The sequence below is a fragment of the Brassica napus genome, chromosome A5 (assembly GCF_020379485.1).
Source record: "Brassica napus cultivar Da-Ae chromosome A5, Da-Ae, whole genome shotgun sequence".
Lineage (NCBI taxonomy): Eukaryota > Viridiplantae > Streptophyta > Magnoliopsida > Brassicales > Brassicaceae > Brassica > Brassica napus.
The window spans coordinates 25,133,636-25,153,017 of NC_063438.1; the positions used below are offsets into that span (position 1 = coordinate 25,133,636).

At 35.7% G+C, this 19,382-nt stretch overlaps 3 protein-coding genes across 5 annotated transcripts; 2 read left to right on the forward strand and 1 right to left on the reverse strand.

The window, feature by feature from the left end:
• Positions 1 to 89: 89 nt before the first annotated feature.
• On the reverse strand, positions 90 to 4,802 carry LOC106415470 (universal stress protein YxiE). The gene is made up of 4 exons (XM_048779950.1): positions 4,415 to 4,802; positions 902 to 1,005; positions 551 to 669; positions 90 to 452 (listed from the first exon to the last, which is right to left on the reverse strand). Exons 1-4 carry the CDS (start codon positions 4,701 to 4,703, stop codon positions 362 to 364), a joined length of 603 nt encoding a protein of 200 aa, XP_048635907.1. The 5' UTR covers positions 4,704 to 4,802; the 3' UTR covers positions 90 to 361.
• A 2,829-nt stretch (positions 4,803 to 7,631) lies between these two features.
• LOC125609082 (B3 domain-containing protein REM9-like) lies at positions 7,632 to 9,740 on the forward strand. 2 transcript variants are annotated; one of them, XM_048779953.1, is made up of 3 exons: positions 7,638 to 8,871; positions 8,942 to 9,236; positions 9,328 to 9,740. In XM_048779953.1, exons 1-3 carry the CDS (start codon positions 8,446 to 8,448, stop codon positions 9,354 to 9,356), a joined length of 750 nt encoding a protein of 249 aa, XP_048635910.1. In that variant the 5' UTR covers positions 7,638 to 8,445; the 3' UTR covers positions 9,357 to 9,740. The 2 variants fall into 2 exon arrangements, with proteins under 2 accessions (XP_048635909.1, XP_048635910.1); XM_048779952.1 differs by lacking the exon at positions 9,328 to 9,740 and having other exon boundaries at positions 7,632 to 8,871; positions 8,942 to 9,317.
• Positions 9,741 to 9,960: 220 nt separating this feature from the next.
• On the forward strand, positions 9,961 to 19,228 carry LOC106415742 (ubiquitin C-terminal hydrolase 13). Of its 2 annotated transcripts, none has more exons than XM_013856509.3 (32): positions 9,961 to 10,144; positions 10,384 to 10,450; positions 10,589 to 10,745; positions 10,851 to 11,008; positions 11,349 to 11,614; positions 11,712 to 11,930; positions 12,038 to 12,146; positions 12,254 to 12,369; positions 12,675 to 12,773; positions 12,901 to 13,010; positions 13,293 to 13,367; positions 13,773 to 13,851; positions 13,944 to 14,090; positions 14,168 to 14,248; positions 14,356 to 14,475; positions 14,771 to 14,893; positions 15,306 to 15,383; positions 15,499 to 15,587; positions 15,776 to 15,884; positions 15,973 to 16,041; positions 16,127 to 16,234; positions 16,503 to 16,558; positions 16,629 to 16,806; positions 16,896 to 16,997; positions 17,092 to 17,163; positions 17,338 to 17,403; positions 17,558 to 17,623; positions 18,063 to 18,149; positions 18,233 to 18,349; positions 18,477 to 18,551; positions 18,635 to 18,721; positions 18,803 to 19,228. In XM_013856509.3, the coding sequence occupies exons 1-32, from the start codon at positions 10,121 to 10,123 to the stop codon at positions 18,842 to 18,844; spliced, it is 3,351 nt and encodes a 1,116-aa protein (XP_013711963.3). In that variant the 5' UTR covers positions 9,961 to 10,120; the 3' UTR covers positions 18,845 to 19,228. The 2 variants fall into 2 exon arrangements, with proteins under 2 accessions (XP_013711963.3, XP_048635908.1); XM_048779951.1 differs by having other exon boundaries at positions 10,011 to 10,144; positions 10,387 to 10,450.
• Positions 19,229 to 19,382: the final 154 nt, after the last annotated feature.

Genomic DNA, 19,382 nt, shown 5'->3' on the forward strand with positions numbered 1-19,382 from the left:
CTTTATTCTCAAAATTGTTCCTTCTTACACCAGATTGTTTTTCTTTATGTGATTTAAAACATGCTGATTTTCACATGGTTTATTTAAAATGAGAACGAAATTCATGGGTAATTATAATCTTGAAGAGTTTAACAATATGATCACAATGAAAAATACAATAATAGGTGCACACAAGCGAAAAACTACAAGTTATATCGTTTCATTATTCGACTCTGTTCATATATTGGCATTACTCTTCAAACACACATCTTGAATTCTTGATGATCAATCCAAGTTTAAATATATTCACACACACGCACACACACGTAGGAACGACGCATACTCTTCATAAGATTACCCAAACACGTAGAACTTGTTTTGATTAACTAGTAATCTCCTTTGGTGGCTTCACAATAAGGATGGGGCAGTTGGCGTGATGAGCACAGTAATCGCTAACGCTCCCAATTAACGCTCTTCCAAAACGCACAACGAAAAAGATTGAAATATCAGTCAGAAATTTTGAAATTGGTTTAAAAGAATGTAAATATGTGAAAATATGTATTATATATACCTTCGGATCTTGCCAAGGCCACGACTACCGACGACAAGAAGATCAACGTGCATTTGCTCCACCGCCTGGCAAATCATTTCCTTTGCTTCGCCTTCAAACACCAGAGTTTCAGAACGGATCTGCGAATATCACACAAGACTTGTATATAACTTCATTTGCTGCCGAATAAAGAAATCCACTTAGTGAAATATGCTCATCAACAAGTGTTAGTGTTATTGAACATGGTTATGAAAACCCGTTTGAGTCGCTAGCTATGTTTTTACCAATTTATATGGGCATAGGCTTAGAAGCTACAAAGAACTAATTAATAAAATTATATATAGAAGTATAAAACCAAAGATGAGGTGTAACCTGTTTGGCTCGGCACATTTGAAGTGCACGCAAGAGAAGCGCTGCAGAGGTCTCCTGTTGTGTTTTCTTCACCGACTCTATCATCAACGAAGGTGGGTACACAGCTGCAATATGTACATCCGTTTCACAGAATCAAGTTACTAGCCATATCACATAACAAAATATTGTCAAATAATTTAGTTGTCCCCATACTAAATAAATTATTTCATTTTATTTTCTCGACTGGTCAGAAATTAAAGTCGAATTGGTCATAGTTGAGTGAGTCCAAACATATTTATGTGTACATACATTAACTATTTCAACATAAATTATTCATTTTTAATCATTTTAGTTTGTAGATTAAGATGTAGTTTTTATATGAATGCGAACTATACCGTTCTGTGTGTGTTTCTTACACTACAAGAAAACAGCGGTATTCTGACGGACGTTCCGACGGAAAATGAATTCCTCGGAATATACCGAGGAATTTCCGAGGCAATTCCGAGGAAACACAAAATTTGGCTTCCTCGGAATTTCCTCGGAATATACCGACGGAATTCCGAGGAAAATTCAGTTCGTCGGAATATTCCGACGGAATACCGAGGAAAATTCAGTTCGTCGGAATATTCCGACGGAATACCGAGGAAAATAGTATTCCTAGGAAAAAACCGATGAATTTCGAGGAAATATTATAGACGTTAGAGAGCCGTTGGGGGGATTTTAAAAATTCCGAGGAAATTCCGAGGGCAGAAAGGTTTTCCTCGGAATTTCCTCGGAATAGATCTTGTCGATTTAGAGATTTGATTATACATTCCTTTTCCTTGGAATTTCCTCGGAATTTTCCGAGGAAATTCCGACGACGATAGAGTTTTCCTCGGAATTCCCTCGGAAAATTTCGAGGAAATTCCGAGGAACTTGGGGTTTTAAACCGAAAACAACGTTTTACGGATTGAATAACACGTATATAACCTTCATTAAGTGTCTTAACCAGATTATGAAGTCAAACTTTGGTGTTTTACCCAATAACAAACACTTTTACGATTGCATGAACGAAAACCATACAACATAAGAGAAACACTTATACACTTTAACAAACGGTAAAGAGAATACTTACAATTATTTTTGAAATTTTGTTATTTCATGGTTTATGATCATCTATACAAAGAATCCTCAATGGTATGCATTATAATTGTATAAGAAATGAAATACGGCGAAAATAATCGATGTTTTGAAACCCCAAACCCTGGTTCCTCGGAATTTCCTCGGTAAATTCCGAGGAAATTCCGAGGAAACCTGGTTCCTCAGAATTTCCTCGGAATTTTCCGAGGAAATTCCGACGACGATAGAGTTTTCCTCGGAATTCCCTCGGAAAATTTCGAGGAAATTCCGAGGAACTTGGGGTTTTAAACCGAAAACAACGTTTTACGGATTGAATAACACGTATATAACCTTCATTAAGTGTCTTAACCAGATTATGAAGTCAAACTTTGGTGTTTTACCCAATAACAAACACTTTTACGATTGCATGAACGAAAACCATACAACATAAGAGAAACACTTATACACTTTAACAAACGGTAAAGAGAATACTTACAATTATTTTTGAAATTTTGTTATTTCATGGTTTATGATCATCTATACAAAGAATCCTCAATGGTATGCATTATAATTGTATAAGAAATGAAATACGGCGAAAATAATCGATGTTTTGAAACCCCAAACCCTGGTTCCTCGGAATATTTTCATTTAACCGGGTAAACCAAGCCGCCAAATATTTCGCGAAAATTGAATTAATGATTTCCGAGGAAATTCCGACGGATATAGTAAATATTTCCGAGGAAATTCCGACGGATAGTTTCCGTCGGACCCCTCATTTTATTAGGTCGAGCCCGACCTTCTTCCCCATTTCTCTCCGCCGCAATCTCTCTTTCTCCTGCGATTTCGTCGACTCCTCTCTTCTCCCTTGCGATTTGCGGCGCTTTCTCTCTTCTCCCTCGCGATTTCCACCCTAATCCTCATGTATGAACCCTATCCCACTCTTTTAGGTTAGATTTGTATGGTTTTTAAGTAGATTTGATGATTTTGGAATGAGATTTATAGATTTTGTTAGGGTGAATGGTAGATTTATAGATTTTGTTAGGGTGAATGGTAGATTTGATTTGTATCACTTGATTTGAATTTTTTTTTTAGTTTTTATTAATTTTGTGGTTATAAAAATCGAATTTGTAATTATATATATATATTGAAAACGTTTTTTGTATATAAAATCTATTTTTTGCATTTTAAATTCATTTATATATTTATTAAACATTTTTAAAATCTATAAAACTTTTTTTAAGATTAAAAATCATATATATAATATTTAAAATCATTTTTTTGTGGTTATAAAACGTTTTATGTATTTTATATATAAAATATAAATTTCTATATTTATTAAACATTTTTAATATTATGAAAACTATTTTTTGTAATTATTTAACATTTTAAATATTTTTAAAACTATTTTTTGTAATTATTAACTGTTTTTGTGATTTATTTAAACTATTTTTTTAATTTTTATACTATTTTATATTTATTAAAACTAATTTTGTATTTATAAAACATTTTTTTATTATAAACACTATTTTATTATTTTTTGTATTTATAAAAACTATTTTGTATTTATAAAAAGATGATTTCATATTTATAAAAATATTTATATTTATTAAAACTAATTTTGTATTTATAAAACATTTTTTTGATTTATAAACACTATTTTATTATTTTTTGTATTTATAAAAAGATGATTTCATATTTATAAAAATATTTATATTTATTATAACTAATTTTGTATTTATAAAACATTTTTTTATTTATAAAAACTATTTTAGTTTTTTTTGTATTTATAAAAACTATTTTGTATTTATAAAAAGATGATTTCATATTTATAAAAATATTTATATTTATTATAACTAATTTTGTATTTATAAAACATTTTTTTTATTTATAAAAACTATTTTATTTTTTTGTATTTTAAATATATTTTCTATTTCAATTTTAGTTTTATATTTTCGAATTTCAATTTAAAAAAATAAATTTATATTTTTTTTTTTAATTTTGGAAATATTTCGAGGAAGTGTATCCCTCGGGATATTCCGACAACATCTTCCTCGAAATATTCCGAGGAAATTCCGACGAACTTGTGGTCCTCGGAATTTCCTCGGAAATTCGTTTCCTCGGAATATTCCGAGGAAATTCCGACGAACTTGTGGTCCTCGGAATTTCCTCGGAAATTCGTTTCCTCGGAATTCCGTCGGAAATTTCCGAGGAATTTCCGAGGAAAAATGAAATTCCGAGGAGTTATTTCCGAGGACTTTTTTCGTCGGTATGTCGTAGGAATAGCGTTATTCCGACGACATACCGACGATATTTTCCCTCAGTATGTCGCTGTTTTCTTGTAGTGTTAGGCAAAGAGTCATTCATCTCCATTCTCTAGTATAGACCAACAAATATAACTAAAGAACGAAACCAGAAAGATAGATCAATGGACCGGACCTGTTGCGCCGGGTCCAGCCGGAAAAGGAGCAAAGTGATGGAACGTAGGTTGCACATGAACCACCGTGAGCAACCCACGTTCCGCTTCAGCCCCCTCAGTGGTCAATAATAGGGTAGAGAAATGGTCAATGACCCACTGAAGAGCGTAGAAGCTCGAATCGCTCTCGTCGATGGCAACCATAATCCTTTTTGTCCTCGTCACTCCCGGTGCTTCAGCCTCTGTTGTCTGTGGCTGCTTCTCCTCCACCTTCGATGTTTCGATCGCTGCCGTTGCTTGATCCTCCGCCATTGATTTAATATTTATTTTGTTTTTAATGAAGTTATTGTGTGACAAACTGTTTCATTTGCAATCCTTTATATATTGCATGTAAAGGATGATACGTCTTGAAATGCGACGGACACGTGCATGCATGGTTCAGATTGTAACGTGCAATAAGATAGACATACCTTTATTTATTATTTTATCTGTTAAAGCTAGGTTGATCAAAAAGGAGTTGCGTACGAGATGTTTTAGTGGTTTGTAATTGTTTTGTTCGCTTATGGTTTTGCTTTGATCGTGGCTCTCTCTATCTTGATCCTTTTACTTTTGTTTTAAACGCCACTCAACATAAAGAAGAAGAAAAGAGAAGCAGAAAGAAAGAAAATTTTAGTTGAACTTGAAGAGATCGAAGAATGTTAGCTTTTCGTAATTTATTGTTTTTGGAATTTTTTAAGTGACCCAAAATTGTGTTCTCGTTCGCTCGGATCAATTCATTCACTTGATACTTCATTTGTAATTCTAAGATAGAACACTTGCGATGCTTTGAGATTAGATTTTAGCTAAAATCATTATCTCTCAAATTAGCTGAAACGTGAGGCTTCGATGCCAAAGTCCAAAGATAGGAAAAGCAAGAAAGGAAGATGATTTGATGATAACATTAAAAGTTTGTGGTCATTTTCCCGGGAAAAAGGAAGAAGCTTCTAGTCCAACCACATAAAATAAAAGTGGCCAGTAAATGCATAAATGATAGTATACTTTTATATTTTTTGCTAACTGTCCACATGTTTAAACCAATCTTTGATTGGTAGAAATATCATTTCCAAAAACAACTTTACTCGACAATGTGTAGTTTACATGAAAATATACTAAGCTTTTTATCTTAACCTTTTTACTTGTGAATCTGTAGATTCTGTTGGATATTTCTGCTCATGACAATATAAATCAAATTCACACTCTTAAAATTATCCCGTGAAAGACGAAACACTTCTCATGAAAATGAAAGCCGACAAGTTAATCAGATTTATGTTTATATCCACTAAATCTAAACAGTCAACTCAGTTCGGATCATGGGATTTGATATCTTTCATACGTGATGTAGTCCAAAACAATTGTTTTATCTCAACATGTAAAACCGAAAAGTTTATACTGCAACCACGAAATTCGAATGGTTCAACACCTATTTGGCCAAGAAGACTCCACATAGTTCTATTATCTTTTGTTTTGATAACTGCTGCGTTAAGTTATTGTGATTCTTGTAGTTAACATGGTTAGTATGTTAAGACAATTACAGTAAATGAAGGTAATCAAACAACCAAACCACACCTCACGAACCAAAGATTCTCCAGGTTCGACCATTTGGGATAAGACTTTAGTTATTTACAAGGCTTATGTTTATAGATTTGTTCGTTTATGTTCAATTTAACACACTGATTTTTCTACACTCAGCCCAATACTTACATGTCCATGATCACACACTAAAAGGATGGTAAGGAAGAGCCACTAATGGATTAAAACGAAACATTTTAAATACGTAGGAATGTGCTTTAGAAGTCTATCAGCCACATCTCCTTGTTGTACCACCAAGAAATAATAGCGTTGTCTTTTTCATAAATAAATGACCATGAAATAGTTAAAACATATGATAAAACGCTGATGAAGCAAAATGTACGTGGTTACATGATGTTTGTGCTAGGTGTTCATTGGAATCATCGCTGGAGTTAAAGTCTATGCCAATAATAGCCCAATACAAAACAACGGACTGGGAACAAAACGCCATTCGCCATGACTAGCATACTTGTCGATTTCATCATCACCATTGTAAGATTATGAAGAAGACAAGACAGCTGAAATATCATAGGAATACTGAAAAAATGAGTTTACACTTTACATAATAACAAGCTTGTAGATCAATTAAGAGAGGACGAGTGCAAAGACTATTTGGAGACATTATTGGTGATAAGAAAACAACATTTCAGAGTGAAAACCGACATAAGTTTTTATTCATACAGAAACACACACTTGGTTAAAACTTAAAACCATAGGCAAGGCAACTTTTATCAAAATAAGTTAATAACATTACATAATTTTCTCAAAATTCAATAGTAAACATACGTGTGCAACGATGATCTGACATAACGCAAAGTTCACAAAATCTATGTCGAAATTTCATAATTAGCTGATCTTATCGAACTAAGAACTGTATCTACTATTCTTATTTTTCTTTGGTTTTGGGTGGGATGATTGGATTTCTTTTATGGAGCAAAGAATATTTTTAAGAATAGAAAATTCTAATTACATGGACTTGGAGGTAGTGCCGGTCCAATATTTTCAAAATTTTATTGATGCCCCAAGCTCACTTACAATATTATGTCATTGTTATTCATGTAATTTTTTTTATAATTTTTAAAATTATCGGTATGCTCTAAGCGGTCGATTCTTTTGCCTATGCTTCAGCCTTGCGTGGAGCCTTATCATGTGACATAACACTGGGGACTGCAGTTTTTTGATAAATATACTCTTAGCAAAATATGTTTCAGTTTGAAAATCTTAAGTAATGGATACTATACACTTGTGTTGATAGATATCATTATAAGAACTGACATATAAAAGTTAGAATTCTTTGGTAAAAAAGTACAAAACTTATAAATGAAGGTAGATGTGTATTTCTACTATTTTAGTATATAATTCATGTTTTAAGTAATGTGAAATCCAATTATTAATTTACTTTATATATTTTCCTAAAATAAATGAAATTTGTATTTCTAAATACCTTACTCTGTAGTGCTAATGTGATTGAAGTATCAGGTTGGGTCTGATAAATCAGTGTATCAAAACAACAGTTGGTGAATGAAAGTATTTGATGAGAAGAAAAAAACCTTTTTTTAAACCATAAGAAGAACAGTAACAATCAAAATAAAACTTTGGACATTTAGCCAAAACGGCTTCACCGGAGATCTCCCACACCGTCACGTAAGACCATGCGCATCAGGGGTTCATGAGGGGGTCGTGGGCTCGAGTTTTTAGGCCCGAATGATTTAAAGAAAATGAAAAATGGGTTTTAATCGACGAACCGGGCCTTACGCTTGAACCCGTAAGAGGCGAGTTCATGCCACGCGTCGGGCGCTGAGTGGCTTCTCCTTTCCGCGTTGACGACGAGGTCGAAAGGGTTTCCGCGTAACGCGATTCATTTGTCTCCTCTCTGAAAAACCTAGGGTTTCTTTCCGCGGAGGCGACACACCGTGCGACGGCGAATTCTGGAGGTTTTCTCCATCAAATCGACTCTGTAATCTCTTCTCGACGCTCTTAGGTCAGTATTACTTAGATTCACAGTGAGTTAGCGTCGATTGAATGTTCGAAAGGGATTTGCGATTTGTATGATTTAAAATCGATTTGGGGTTTTTTTTTTAGGGTTCTTAATCGATATGGTAGTTCGATTGAGGGTTGAATTGGTTCGATTTTGTGGTGGAAACTCGAAACCGTTTTCTCGGATTTCAATTAAAAATTGGGGCTTTCGCGTTAGGGATGTAAATCGAAGTCTCTGTTTCGAATAATAGCTGTAAATCGTCATGGTCGTTTCATGTAGGGTTCGTTTCTCTGAATGTTCGAAAGGGATTTGCGATTTGTGATTAAAATCGATTTGGGGGGTTTTTTTTAGGGTTCTTAATCGATATGGGAGTTCAATTGTGGTAATGTGTGCTAATAATCTGTCGTTAATGTGTGCTAATAATTGCGATTGAGGGTTCACGGTTTGTTTAAAACTCGATTGTTGCAGATGGAAACTCCCCGAGAACCTCATTTCTTCAAGCCTCTTCTTCCTGGTTTTCACAGTGGCGTGGCAATACCACTTGACTTCTACTCAAAACACATACAAGGGGCTGAGATCAATAAACCATGGAAGCTAAGATCGGACGCTTCGGATCAAATTTGGGAGGTGATCCGAGAAGGCAGGACACTCACCAAAGGTTGGAAAGAGTTCACCGAAGCACATGATCTTCGAATCGGTGACATTGTCATCTTCAAACACGAAGGAGACATGGTCTTTCATGTGACACCTTTTGGTCCTAGCTGTTGTGACATTCAGTATACACATCCTCACATCGTTAAGGAAGAAGCCGACGCGGATGATGCTCCTACTTTCTCATACGACTACTGTTTCTTGGCTGAGGTTACTGCTACAAATCAAAAGGACGACAAAATGGTGAGTAAAATTTAGTTATTTATTTGTTTCTAGTACTGCTTCTTGGCTGATGTTATGTATGTGTTTGTAGTTTCTTCCTGTGGAAGCTATGAGGTGTGGTGCTTTGAACCAACAATGCAAAGAGGTCAAACTTGTCAACAAGGAGGGAAAGTCATGGACTGCGCGCTTCGGATTTAGCGAATCAGACGGCGCATATTACATCAGCAGAGGGTGGAGAAAGTTCTGTCGTGATAACAGATGCACCAACGGAGATTTGTTTGTGTTCAACGTGGTTGGAGACGGGACGACAACTCCATTACTGTGTGTATGTCCGGAAAGGAAGGAGTGTACTGAACTACTGATCAAGCACTTCAGCAGAATCGATGGTAAGTCTTCTCATTTGACTTGTTTGTGTTGTCTATAACTTCAATGTTACTACTTTGCTTCTGCGTTAACTTGTGTTCTCTTCTTCTACAGGTAGCATTGCTTCTACCTCACGAAATTAGATGGCTCTTTTGCGGTCTTTCCTCTCTATCATCTGAACTTGTTTCTTTTTGTTTCATTAGCAACTTATCAACTTATGTATTTCGGTTTGTAAAACTTGAATGGTTTTTCTATGTGAACTTTTATGCTAAGTTAAACATTCTCGAACTTAATTGCTTTGTTGAATGCGTAGACTGATCATCGAACAAAATGTTTCTATGAATTGAATTTAAGTTAAGAAACAACATAAAATGTTTTCATAAATTTTATAATATATTTTAATATTGTATTCATGTATTCTGAATAATTTTAAATTTTTTTAAAAAATTAAAAAATATTATTATTTTATTCCTATGAACTCCTTCTTCGGGTTCACTAATGCAGAAAACAACAAATTCGGGTTCATAACTGTTCATGGACCCACAAAAAAATATTAAAAAATTTTGGTGAACCCCTAAGTGGGGTTCACCAATGCTCATGCTCTAACGGTCAGTCCACGTGGAGAGTTTTAATTGGGTCATCTTAAGAGCCATAAAGTGTCGCGTTCCCATTAGCCTGTTTCCGTTTCGCTGAAAAACCTCATGGGAACATATAAATATGAACCCCACAACAATTTTTAATTTACAATTCAAACCCTAAACTTTGTGAAAATATCTTAATCACCCCTTTTAAAAGCGAGAAGGAGTAAGAAATCAGAAGATTGATCTTCTCTGCAAATTCTCTGTTCTTCTTCTCCCTTTGATATTTTTTTTCGTTTTCTCTCGATCCCACCCGTCAATCGCTCACTATGGTGACTCCAACGCCGCTTGATGTAATCTCCGTTTAGACTCTTGTGTAGTCTAAGTTCGTAATCGTAGTTTTCACCTGAGCCTGCTTGGTTTTGATTGCTTGGCTGATCAATTAGGGTTTTGCTTCCTTGGATAATGTTTTTAGCTTCTCAAAGCTGTAGAATCATCTAGAAGATACTGTGATTTTGTGTATTTGACCATTGCGGTTTCTGTGTTGACGCTCTGATGATAAGTCATACGTCTGATTATTATTATTTTGCAGCAGCAAGAGGACGACGAAATGCTCGTTCCGCATTCTGATGTGGTCGAGGGACCTCAGCCTATGGAAGGTAATTGAATTCGATCGTCTTGCTGTAGTATCATCTCTCTGCTTTGATTGGATAGTGGAGATGCTATATCACTAGTGGATAATGATGTTTCACTGTTTGTTGGGGTTTTTGTTAACAGTTTTCTTGATGCATTTGTAGTTGCTCAACCTGAGGCTGCTGCTGCTGCTACCGCTGTGGAGAGTCTTCCAGTGGAGGAGCCTCCCACTATGAAGTACACGTGGACTATCCCAGGTTTCACTAGGCTGAACACCAGGAAGCATTACTCTGATGTATTTGTTGTTGGAGGGTATAAATGGTAATAGCTTCTTCGATGCGCTTTTTGCAATTAATATCATGTAATGCGTTTTTTTTTTCTCTTGTTGTTGACTGATATTGTGTGAGCTGATGTTTTCTATTGCAGGAGAGTGTTGATATTTCCCAAAGGAAACAATGTTGACAATTTGTCCATGTACTTGGATGTTGCTGACGCTGCGAATTTGCCCTACGGGTGGAGCAGATTTTCGCAGTTCGGCCTGGCTATAGTTAATCAAATCAACAGCAGCTATTCCATCAGAAAAGGTATCTTCTTTGATTTAGTTTTGTTAGCACTCTTGCTGGATGCGTTACATGAGCAAGTACTGGCTAAGTTTTTAGTTTCTCGAAGTTAAGTGTGTTACGATTTGTAAAAGGAGTATATGCTGGACCTTAGGATGGAGTCAAGCTACTGTTTTCTTTAACATTGACCATGCTTTACCTGAAAGTTGAAGTGAGCATGGTTAATGATCACTATGTGGATTATGCACGTCTTTGAAGTTACTCAACTGCCAGTGACGTTGCTACTTTAAATTTCTGGTTAACCAGCTGTTCTGATAAGTAGATGCAGTTTTCACTGTAATTTGTTTCTTTTGTATTGTTGCAGAGAGCCAGCATCAATTCAATTCAAGAGAAAGCGACTGGGGGTTTACATCATTCATGCCTCTCAGCGAGCTTTATGATCCCACTCGTGGATATTTATTGAATGATACTGTTGTAATTGAAGCTGAAGTTGCTGTGCGGAAGGTCCTTGATTACTGGTCATATGACTCAAAAAAAGAGACTGGTTTTGTTGGACTAAAGAACCAAGGTGCTACCTGTTACATGAATTCTCTCCTGCAGACGTTATACCACATACCTTACTTCAGAAAGGTGGGATGCATGTCTTGTTTTTTTCTTTTTAATTTGCTAAATCGCGATTTCTTCAAATTCTAGATAAGAACATCTGAATTATGCACTTCTCTTGTAGGCTGTTTACCACATGCCAACAACTGAGAATGATGCACCTACGGCGAGTATCCCATTGGCGCTCCAGAGTTTGTTTTACAAGCTTCAATATAATGACACCAGTGTAGCGACAAAGGAGCTGACCAAGTCGTTTGGTTGGGATACATATGATTCGTTCATGCAACATGATGTTCAAGAACTCAACCGAGTTCTCTGTGAAAAGCTTGAGGACAAAATGAAGGTATGTCTTCTTCTGTGTGGCCTTTCTTGATTCTCCCATTCTCAGTTAGTGATTTGTGTGTTTAATACATATATATATATATATATTTTTTTTTTTGCTTTTTGAAGGGAACTGTTGTGGAGGGAACAATACAGAAGTTATTCGAGGGTCACCACATGAATTACATAGAGTGCATCAATGTAGATTACAAATCTACACGGAAAGAATCATTCTATGGTATGTAATTTTGAACAGTAACCTATGTCCTGGCTTCTTATTTTTTCAGAAGCTAATATAATTTAATACACTAACTCCAAATCCGTGTACTTTTGTCTATTTGGTAGACCTCCAGCTTGATGTTAAAGGCTGCAAAGATGTATATGAATCTTTTGACAAGTATGTTGAAGTTGAACGCCTTGAAGGTGACAACAAATACCATGCAGAAGGACATGATTTACAGGTTGGCTGTCTTTTCGCTTTCATTTTTATGTTGTCAAAGCTGTATTCTTTCGTTCCTTCTCATATTTTGGTTCTGGAGAACGTTGAGTGATTGATAAAGTCCTTATTTGAGTACCCATATATATCTATTTGTCTGTATATTGTATGGTGTAGGATTTGTATGCGTCTGCATGCTATCAAGCAAACTATGTTAGGAATTTGTAGAAAGCTATGAACTACCATTGTTTGAACTTGAGTAAAATTGTATTTGATTCATAGTTACTTAGTCCACTTATATCATATATTTGAACAATTTCTTGTTTTCAGGATGCAAAAAAGGGTGTTCTGTTTATAGAATTTCCACCCGTACTTCAACTTCAGCTCAAGAGGTTTGAATATGATTTTATGCGAGACACAATGGTGAAGGTTAGTATTTGAAGTTCCTCTAAACTAACATAGTCAGCAACTCAGTATGTAATAATGCTGACTGTGTGACTCTATTCACTAATATGATAATATCAGTCGTTAGGTTCTGACGTAGCTCTATTTACAGATAAATGATCGATATGAGTTTCCTCTTGAACTGGATCTTGACAGAGATAATAGAAAGTATTTATCCCCTGATGCTGACAAGAGTGTCCGTAATCTATACACACTCCACAGGTATATTTCAGTTGTATCTTAGCTTTTATAACTTGAGTTACAGTAGATTCAAACAGAGCTATTCATAAATATGATAGGATGTTTTCTTCAAGTATCAAGTTCTTTTGATTCTCTGCTAGGTTTTCCTTCTCAGGGAGTCTGGTTGTTGGAGCTTAGATTTCCTTATTATATGGTCATTTAAATTTCTTTTATGATCGTTAAACACAACATGAATTATGTTGTAGTTATTGTTCGTGTTACCTGCCTGATGTGCTTGCTTGAGCTGTTCTCATTTGTGTGCAGTGTCTTAGTTCATAGTGGTGGAGTGCATGGAGGCCACTATTATGCTTTTATTAGGCCAACTCTCTCAGACCAGTGGTATGTATCCTTCTAATGTCGCCACCTCCCCATCTCTTTTATGCTAAATTAAGTTTTGTGTATTGTAACGCTTGTAGCAGTTTAATTGATAACTAGTTTGTTCATCATCTAGGCTAGCAAGGTTGAAGCCATGGCTTGAGATACTTGATTGACATGTTATTAGATTTCTTTGAGTTTTCTGTCCACATCTCTACACTTATATGTAGTGATAATAGTTTCAGACTTGAGAATTGAGATTAACTGTATAAGTGATCTTTGTTTGTGTCCCTCGTCTCCCAATTTATACGTTGAAATGATAATTTTTGCATTTTTTTTCTGTGGTTTTTGGTTTGGTTCAAGATGACACTAATGAACTTGTTGCTCCGTGCTTTACTTGTAGACTACCTAAACTTCTAACTTTTTCAGGTATAAATTTGATGATGAACGGGTGACGAAGGAAGATGTGAAAAGAGCGCTGGAAGAGCAATATGGTGGTGAAGAAGAGGTAGCGCTCTCTTTCTAGGTTTTATTTCTATATTTGCTTTGTAAGTGTTATTCTTCTCAGTTCATGCACTGTCAAATTTGGTTTCTCTGCAGTTGCCGCAGAATAATCCTGGTTTCAATAACCCACCTTTTAAATTCACAAAATACTCGAACGCGTACATGCTTGTTTATATTCGGAAAAGCGACGAGGATAAAATAATCTGCAACGTTGATGAAAAAGACATTGCAGAACATTTACGGGTAAAATTCATTTACACGCTTTTTCCTCTGCTTATCTGTCTTGGTTTTAGCTGAATGACTTTAACTTGGTCTGACAGGTGAGGCTGAAAAAAGAACAAGAAGAAAAGGAAGAGAAAAGAAAATACAAGGCTCAAGCTCACCTTTTCACGACAATCAAGGTTTTCTACTTTTCTTAAATTGGGTCTAAAAATTTGTTCTAACCTGATCCAGTTCTGGTATAGATTTGATACTGATGTTACTAATGCAATTTATGCTTTTTTTACAGGTCACAAGAGATGAAGACATTACTGAGCAAATTGGAAAGAGTATATATTTTGATCTTGTTGATCATGAAAAAGTCAAGAGTTTCCGAATTCAGAAACAGACCCCCTTTCAACTATTTAAGGTATGTGTCCGTCTTCCTATTTTATCCAAAATGTGTTGTTTTTCAATCTTCGGCAGGAGACGTGTATTGCGAAGAAAGTTCTTTTTGATAACTTAAAATATATCTCGGATCAGAAGAATAGTTATCAGAGATTCAGGATTCTCATGTGAAAAATCTCTGCTATCGTTCGGAATCTAATTTGTTCAAGTTTTTTTGATAAATGTTGTTTTTGATGGGAAATTTCCAGTTGTATCTGGTTATATAGCTTCTTGTGTACTTGTACTTATAACCCTGTTTAAAATTTATCCTCATGTAGGAAGAGGTGGCCAAAGAATTTGGTGTCCCGGTTGAGCTACAGCGGTTCTGGATTTGGGCAAAGCGGCAGAACCATACTTATCGGCCCAACCGCCCCCTATTACCTCATGAAGAATTACAGACGGTAGTTAATCTTTTTTTTTTATATAAGTAATTCTTTCATGCAAATGGGTTACCTCTTTCAGATGGGATTATTTATATAGTGGATATTTTTGAAAGAAAACCTATTAAAACCTTAATTATTTATTTTTGTATAATTATCTGCCCCAAGACATATTAGTAGTTGGGATTATTCTTGTCTTAGGTGTGGGCCTTTTTGGGTCTCGTCATAAACTGTTATGTCTTGGTACTCTTTTGCTTCTCACGAACTGAAACTGTGTCTTGTTTCCATGAGCTCGTCTGTTTTACTGATTTCATAGTCTTCGTTAGTTTACTAAGCCAAACCCCCTTCCCCTTGATTGCATGTGTAAGCCAGCTTGTTATCATAGATCAGTGTCTTTTTTTTTAAATACTTGATTCTGAAGATATTATTGTAGGTTGAACTTTTAAGAGAGGCATGTAACAAGACAAACAATGCTGAACTAAAGCTGTTTCTGGAAATAGAGCGCGGACCGGTAATACTTCCTTGTTGCCTATTTTGATAGTTGAATCCAATTCCTTGCATGAAATTCTCGAAACCAATTTGCCAAAGGAAAAAAACATAGTCTTACAAATCCTTTATATATTTAGGAGGAGCGTCCTATTCCTCCCCCAGACAAGTCATCTGAAGATATTCTCCTTTTCTTTAAGCTCTATGACCCTGAGAATGCAATTCTAAGGTAATTCTAGTGTCCACCATTTTCCACTCTGACATCTATTCAAAGAAAGGTGGTATACTGGTCCTATTATCTTTAAAGGACTACTCTTTCTGTCATTTTCCTCCTGAATGAAGAAGCCCCTACTCCTATTCAATGTTTTTATTCACTTATCTTCCATCATGCTTACAAAACTTGTCCATGTGGTGCAGATATGTTGGTAGGCTCATGGTGAAAAATTCCAGTAAGCCCATGGACATAGTAGGGCAATTGAATCAAATGGCTGGCTTTGCTCCTGATGAGGAAATAGAACTTTTTGAGGTAGGGGCTGATGCCTTTTAATTATGTCTTTTCATCATGCCTTTGGCCATGAAAATTGTATTGATTTAATTTTCGTGCCCATTATCAGGAAATAAAGTTTGAACCTTGTGTCATGTGCGAACAACTGGATAAGAAGACTTCTTTCAGACTATCTCAAGTATTGTTGCTATCATTGTAGCAACTGTAATGACTCATGGTTTGGTGTCTTTTTTTTTCTTTAAAAATGTGTTTCTTACTTTCAGATTGAAGATGGAGATATCATATGCTTTCAGAAACCTCTTTCTATCCAGGAGAATGAATGTCCTTACCCGGATGTACCATCGTTTTTGGCGTATGTACAGAATCGAGAGGTATAGTTAGACTGGGCAATGTTGGCAACAGTGAACTGAGCTAGTGTTGTGTTAAGCTGTACTAACAGTAGAGCAACGATTGTTATAATTTTATTAAAATGTAAATAAGCATTGGTTAACTAATCGCGGCAAAGTGAAAAATATGAGGATCCAACGTATTATTTTCTTCTACTGTACAGTTGGAAAATATTCCAGTGTTACCCTGTCAGTGTGATGATCTGTGTCTTGATGAGGTGGTAACATACTCATTAAGTTTGTTATCTCGTAGGTGGTGCGCTTTCGTACTCTCGAAAAAACAAAAGAAGACGAGTTCACTATGGAGTTGTAAGTACCTCTATGGACAACATTAAATCGTAAATTCCAGTTTTGGAATTCACAATTCTTCTACTTTCAGGTCAAAGCTGCACACGTATGATGATGTTGTCCAAAGATTAGCTGAGAAGCTTGGCCTTGATGATCCATCGAAAATTAGGCTTACTTCTCACAATTGCTACTCCCAGCAACCCAAGCCCCAGCCTATTAAATACCGTGGAGTAGACCGTCTTTCAGATATGTTAGCTCACTATAATCAGGTGCTTGTCGTAGGTTTGAGTGAGCTTATGTATTGTTATTTCCATTCCAATGCGGATTTGCTTATTATAACTGCTTCTTGTTTTTTCAGACGTCTGACATTTTGTATTATGAAGTTCTGGACATTCCTCTTCCAGAATTGCAAGGTCTTAAGAGTCTAAAAGTAGCTTTCCATCATGCCACAAAGGACGAGGTACGTGTTGAACTTACACTTCTGCAACTTGTGCAACTTATCTTTCTTTAATACACGTAATTATGTTTGAACCTCATAACTATTCAATTTGCAGGTGGTAATCCACAATATCAGACTTCCTAAACAGAGTAATGTGGGAGATGTTATTAACGAACTTAAAACAAAGGTGGTTCACTATACTTGTGATATTGTTTGTTCTATTATTGCATGTATTTTTACGTGCTGGCCACATTAAACCTTTTCTCCTGAGATAGGGCTTGTTTTCTTAATGGATTCTGTTCCAGACGATTGCCGGTTTAATGTTTTTCGGGTTTAAATTAAATATACCCTTGTACATCAGGTGGAATTGTCGCATCCTGATGCAGAACTGAGGTTGCTGGAGGTCTTTTTCCACAAGATCTACAAGGTAACAGGCTAAATTCGTGTCTTTTATTTTGTCTCTATGTTTTTCTTTTTACTATTTTAATATGATGGCCTGTAGACATTAACACATTTTGTGTGATGTAATTTGGAAATCTTCCGAAACTTGGCAAATTTTGATCCAATATTACACTTTGCAGATCTTTTCATCTACGGAAAGAATTGAGAATATCAATGACCAGTACTGGACTTTACGAGCAGAGGAGGTATAACACCAGGCTTCGCCTTCTTTCCTCTAGTTCTGTCATTGTCCACGCTTTGTCTGTTTTTTTCTGTCTCTCTTGTGACCTTCTGATTTTGGTATTTGATTTTTTCTTGTTTCCCTTTAGATATTGGTTCTTGTTTCTTTGAACTTTTTGCCTATCTTCTTTCTGTAGTTTCAGATTTGACAGCATTATAATGATGTGATAGTCTTGCTCTGGTTTAAGTATTTCTGTAATTGAAGGAGATAATTTATTTGCTCTTGCAATGTAGTGGAGCCTTTTAGGAGGCGTAGATCACATCACATTGTGACTAGTTGTATAGGCTATTTGAATACTTGAGAAGAATGGTTGGGTTGAGCTATACTAATTCAATATAGTGGTATGTTCATACGCTGGTTAATGACCTTTGACTTCCTTATTTTACTATCTTGTAAAATCTCAGATACCTGAGGAAGAGAAGAATATTGGTCCCAGTGATCGATTAGTCCATGTTTACCATTTTACTAAAGAGGCCGGACAAAATCAAGCGGTAGTCCCCTATCAAGCTTAAGTTACTTCAAAAAAGTTATTTGAGGTGTCGATTCCTTTTTGTAACCATTGTTCCTTTTGCAGCAAGTACAAAATTTCGGCGAGCCGTTCTTTCTGGTAATCCACGAAGGTGAAACTTTAGAAGAAATCAAGTCCCGTATCCAAAAGAAGCTCCGTGTTCCAGATGAGGACTTCGCCAAGGTATGCAAGTCTTTGTTGACACTGATTGTGATAATAGCTACTGGAATGTTAAGGTCTATTGTTATTAATGGTGGCAAGGTTGGGTTATTGTTAATTCGCTTTTTTTTATCCTCTCTATTTCACCCAGTGGAAGTTTGCTTCTTTCTCAATGGGACGTCCGGACTACTTGCAGGACACAGATGTCGTTTATGATCGCTTTCAGGTAGAAAGCGACTTCTTAACCTTGCTTAATTTCTCAAAAGAAAATTCGATATTTAATCCTCTTCTGTTTTTGGAAAATTACAGAGAAAGGATGTATATGGTGCCTGGGAGCAGTATCTTGGGTTGGAGCACGTTGATAATGCTCCTAAAAGGGCTTATGCTGCAAATCAGGTAAAAAGAAAGCCATCTTCTCTCTCTAAGAAGCTCTTCCTCTGTCTGTTAATAATACGTTTGAATGCTCTTTGGTTGTAGAACCGACACGCATACGAGAAGCCGGTGAGAATATACAATTAGGAGCGAGAGGAAACGTGGCTATCCGCGGAGGAAAATCTTAAAAGGGTGGTTTTGGTGTGAGGTAGGACGATGTAGAGAGACTCGATTTAGATTTTCATAACGAAAAATGAAATATATCTTTTTCAGGAAAAGGGTTTTTATTTTGGGCCCTGTGGTAGCAAGTGTGATGGTCTATTTTGCTTCCATAATCTACTCTTTTGATGTCAATATTGGTTGTCTGAGACTACAAAAAAAAGACTTATTTTTAAGATGAAAGCCCCCGTTCTTGGATTTGGGAGGGCGTTGGCTTTTTGGTTCAGAGTTAGGGTTATTTGTATTTTCGGGTACAGTGTTTCTATGTTCAAAAATATTTATTTTTAATATATTCTACTCTCTTCTCGTTGATTTTTGCTGTTATAAGTTGATCTCTTGTATTCTTCTATGATTGTAATATGTTTCAAATCAGTTCAATAAAACAAAGTGTTAAAAAAAAAAAGTTAATCTCTTGCATTTTTAAAATGATCGCCACAAAGTCTTGTTTCGGTAAAAGTAAAACTAA

Excerpts from the sequence above, each read along its gene's own strand:
- LOC125609082 (XM_048779952.1), top strand. The coding sequence starts at position 8,446 with ATGGAAACTCCCCGAGAACCTCATTTCTTCAAGCCTCTTCTTCCTGGT. Across the intron at positions 8,872-8,941 it reads ATCAAAAGGACGACAAAATG|TTTCTTCCTGTGGAAGCTAT; the intron begins GTGAGTAAAATT and ends ATGTGTTTGTAG.
- LOC106415470 (XM_048779950.1), bottom strand. The coding sequence starts at position 4,703 with ATGGCGGAGGATCAAGCAACGGCAGCGATCGAAACATCGAAGGTGGAG. Across the intron at positions 670-901 it reads AAATGTGCCGAGCCAAACAG|ATCCGTTCTGAAACTCTGGT; the intron begins GTTACACCTCAT and ends TGATATTCGCAG. Across the intron at positions 453-550 it reads GGCCTTGGCAAGATCCGAAG|AGCGTTAATTGGGAGCGTTA; the intron begins GTATATATAATA and ends GCGTTTTGGAAG.
- LOC106415742 (XM_013856509.3), top strand. The coding sequence starts at position 10,121 with ATGGTGACTCCAACGCCGCTTGAT. Across the intron at positions 16,042-16,126 it reads CTTCTTTCAGACTATCTCAA|ATTGAAGATGGAGATATCAT; the intron begins GTATTGTTGCTA and ends TCTTACTTTCAG. Across the intron at positions 18,722-18,802 it reads GGGCTTATGCTGCAAATCAG|AACCGACACGCATACGAGAA; the intron begins GTAAAAAGAAAG and ends CTTTGGTTGTAG.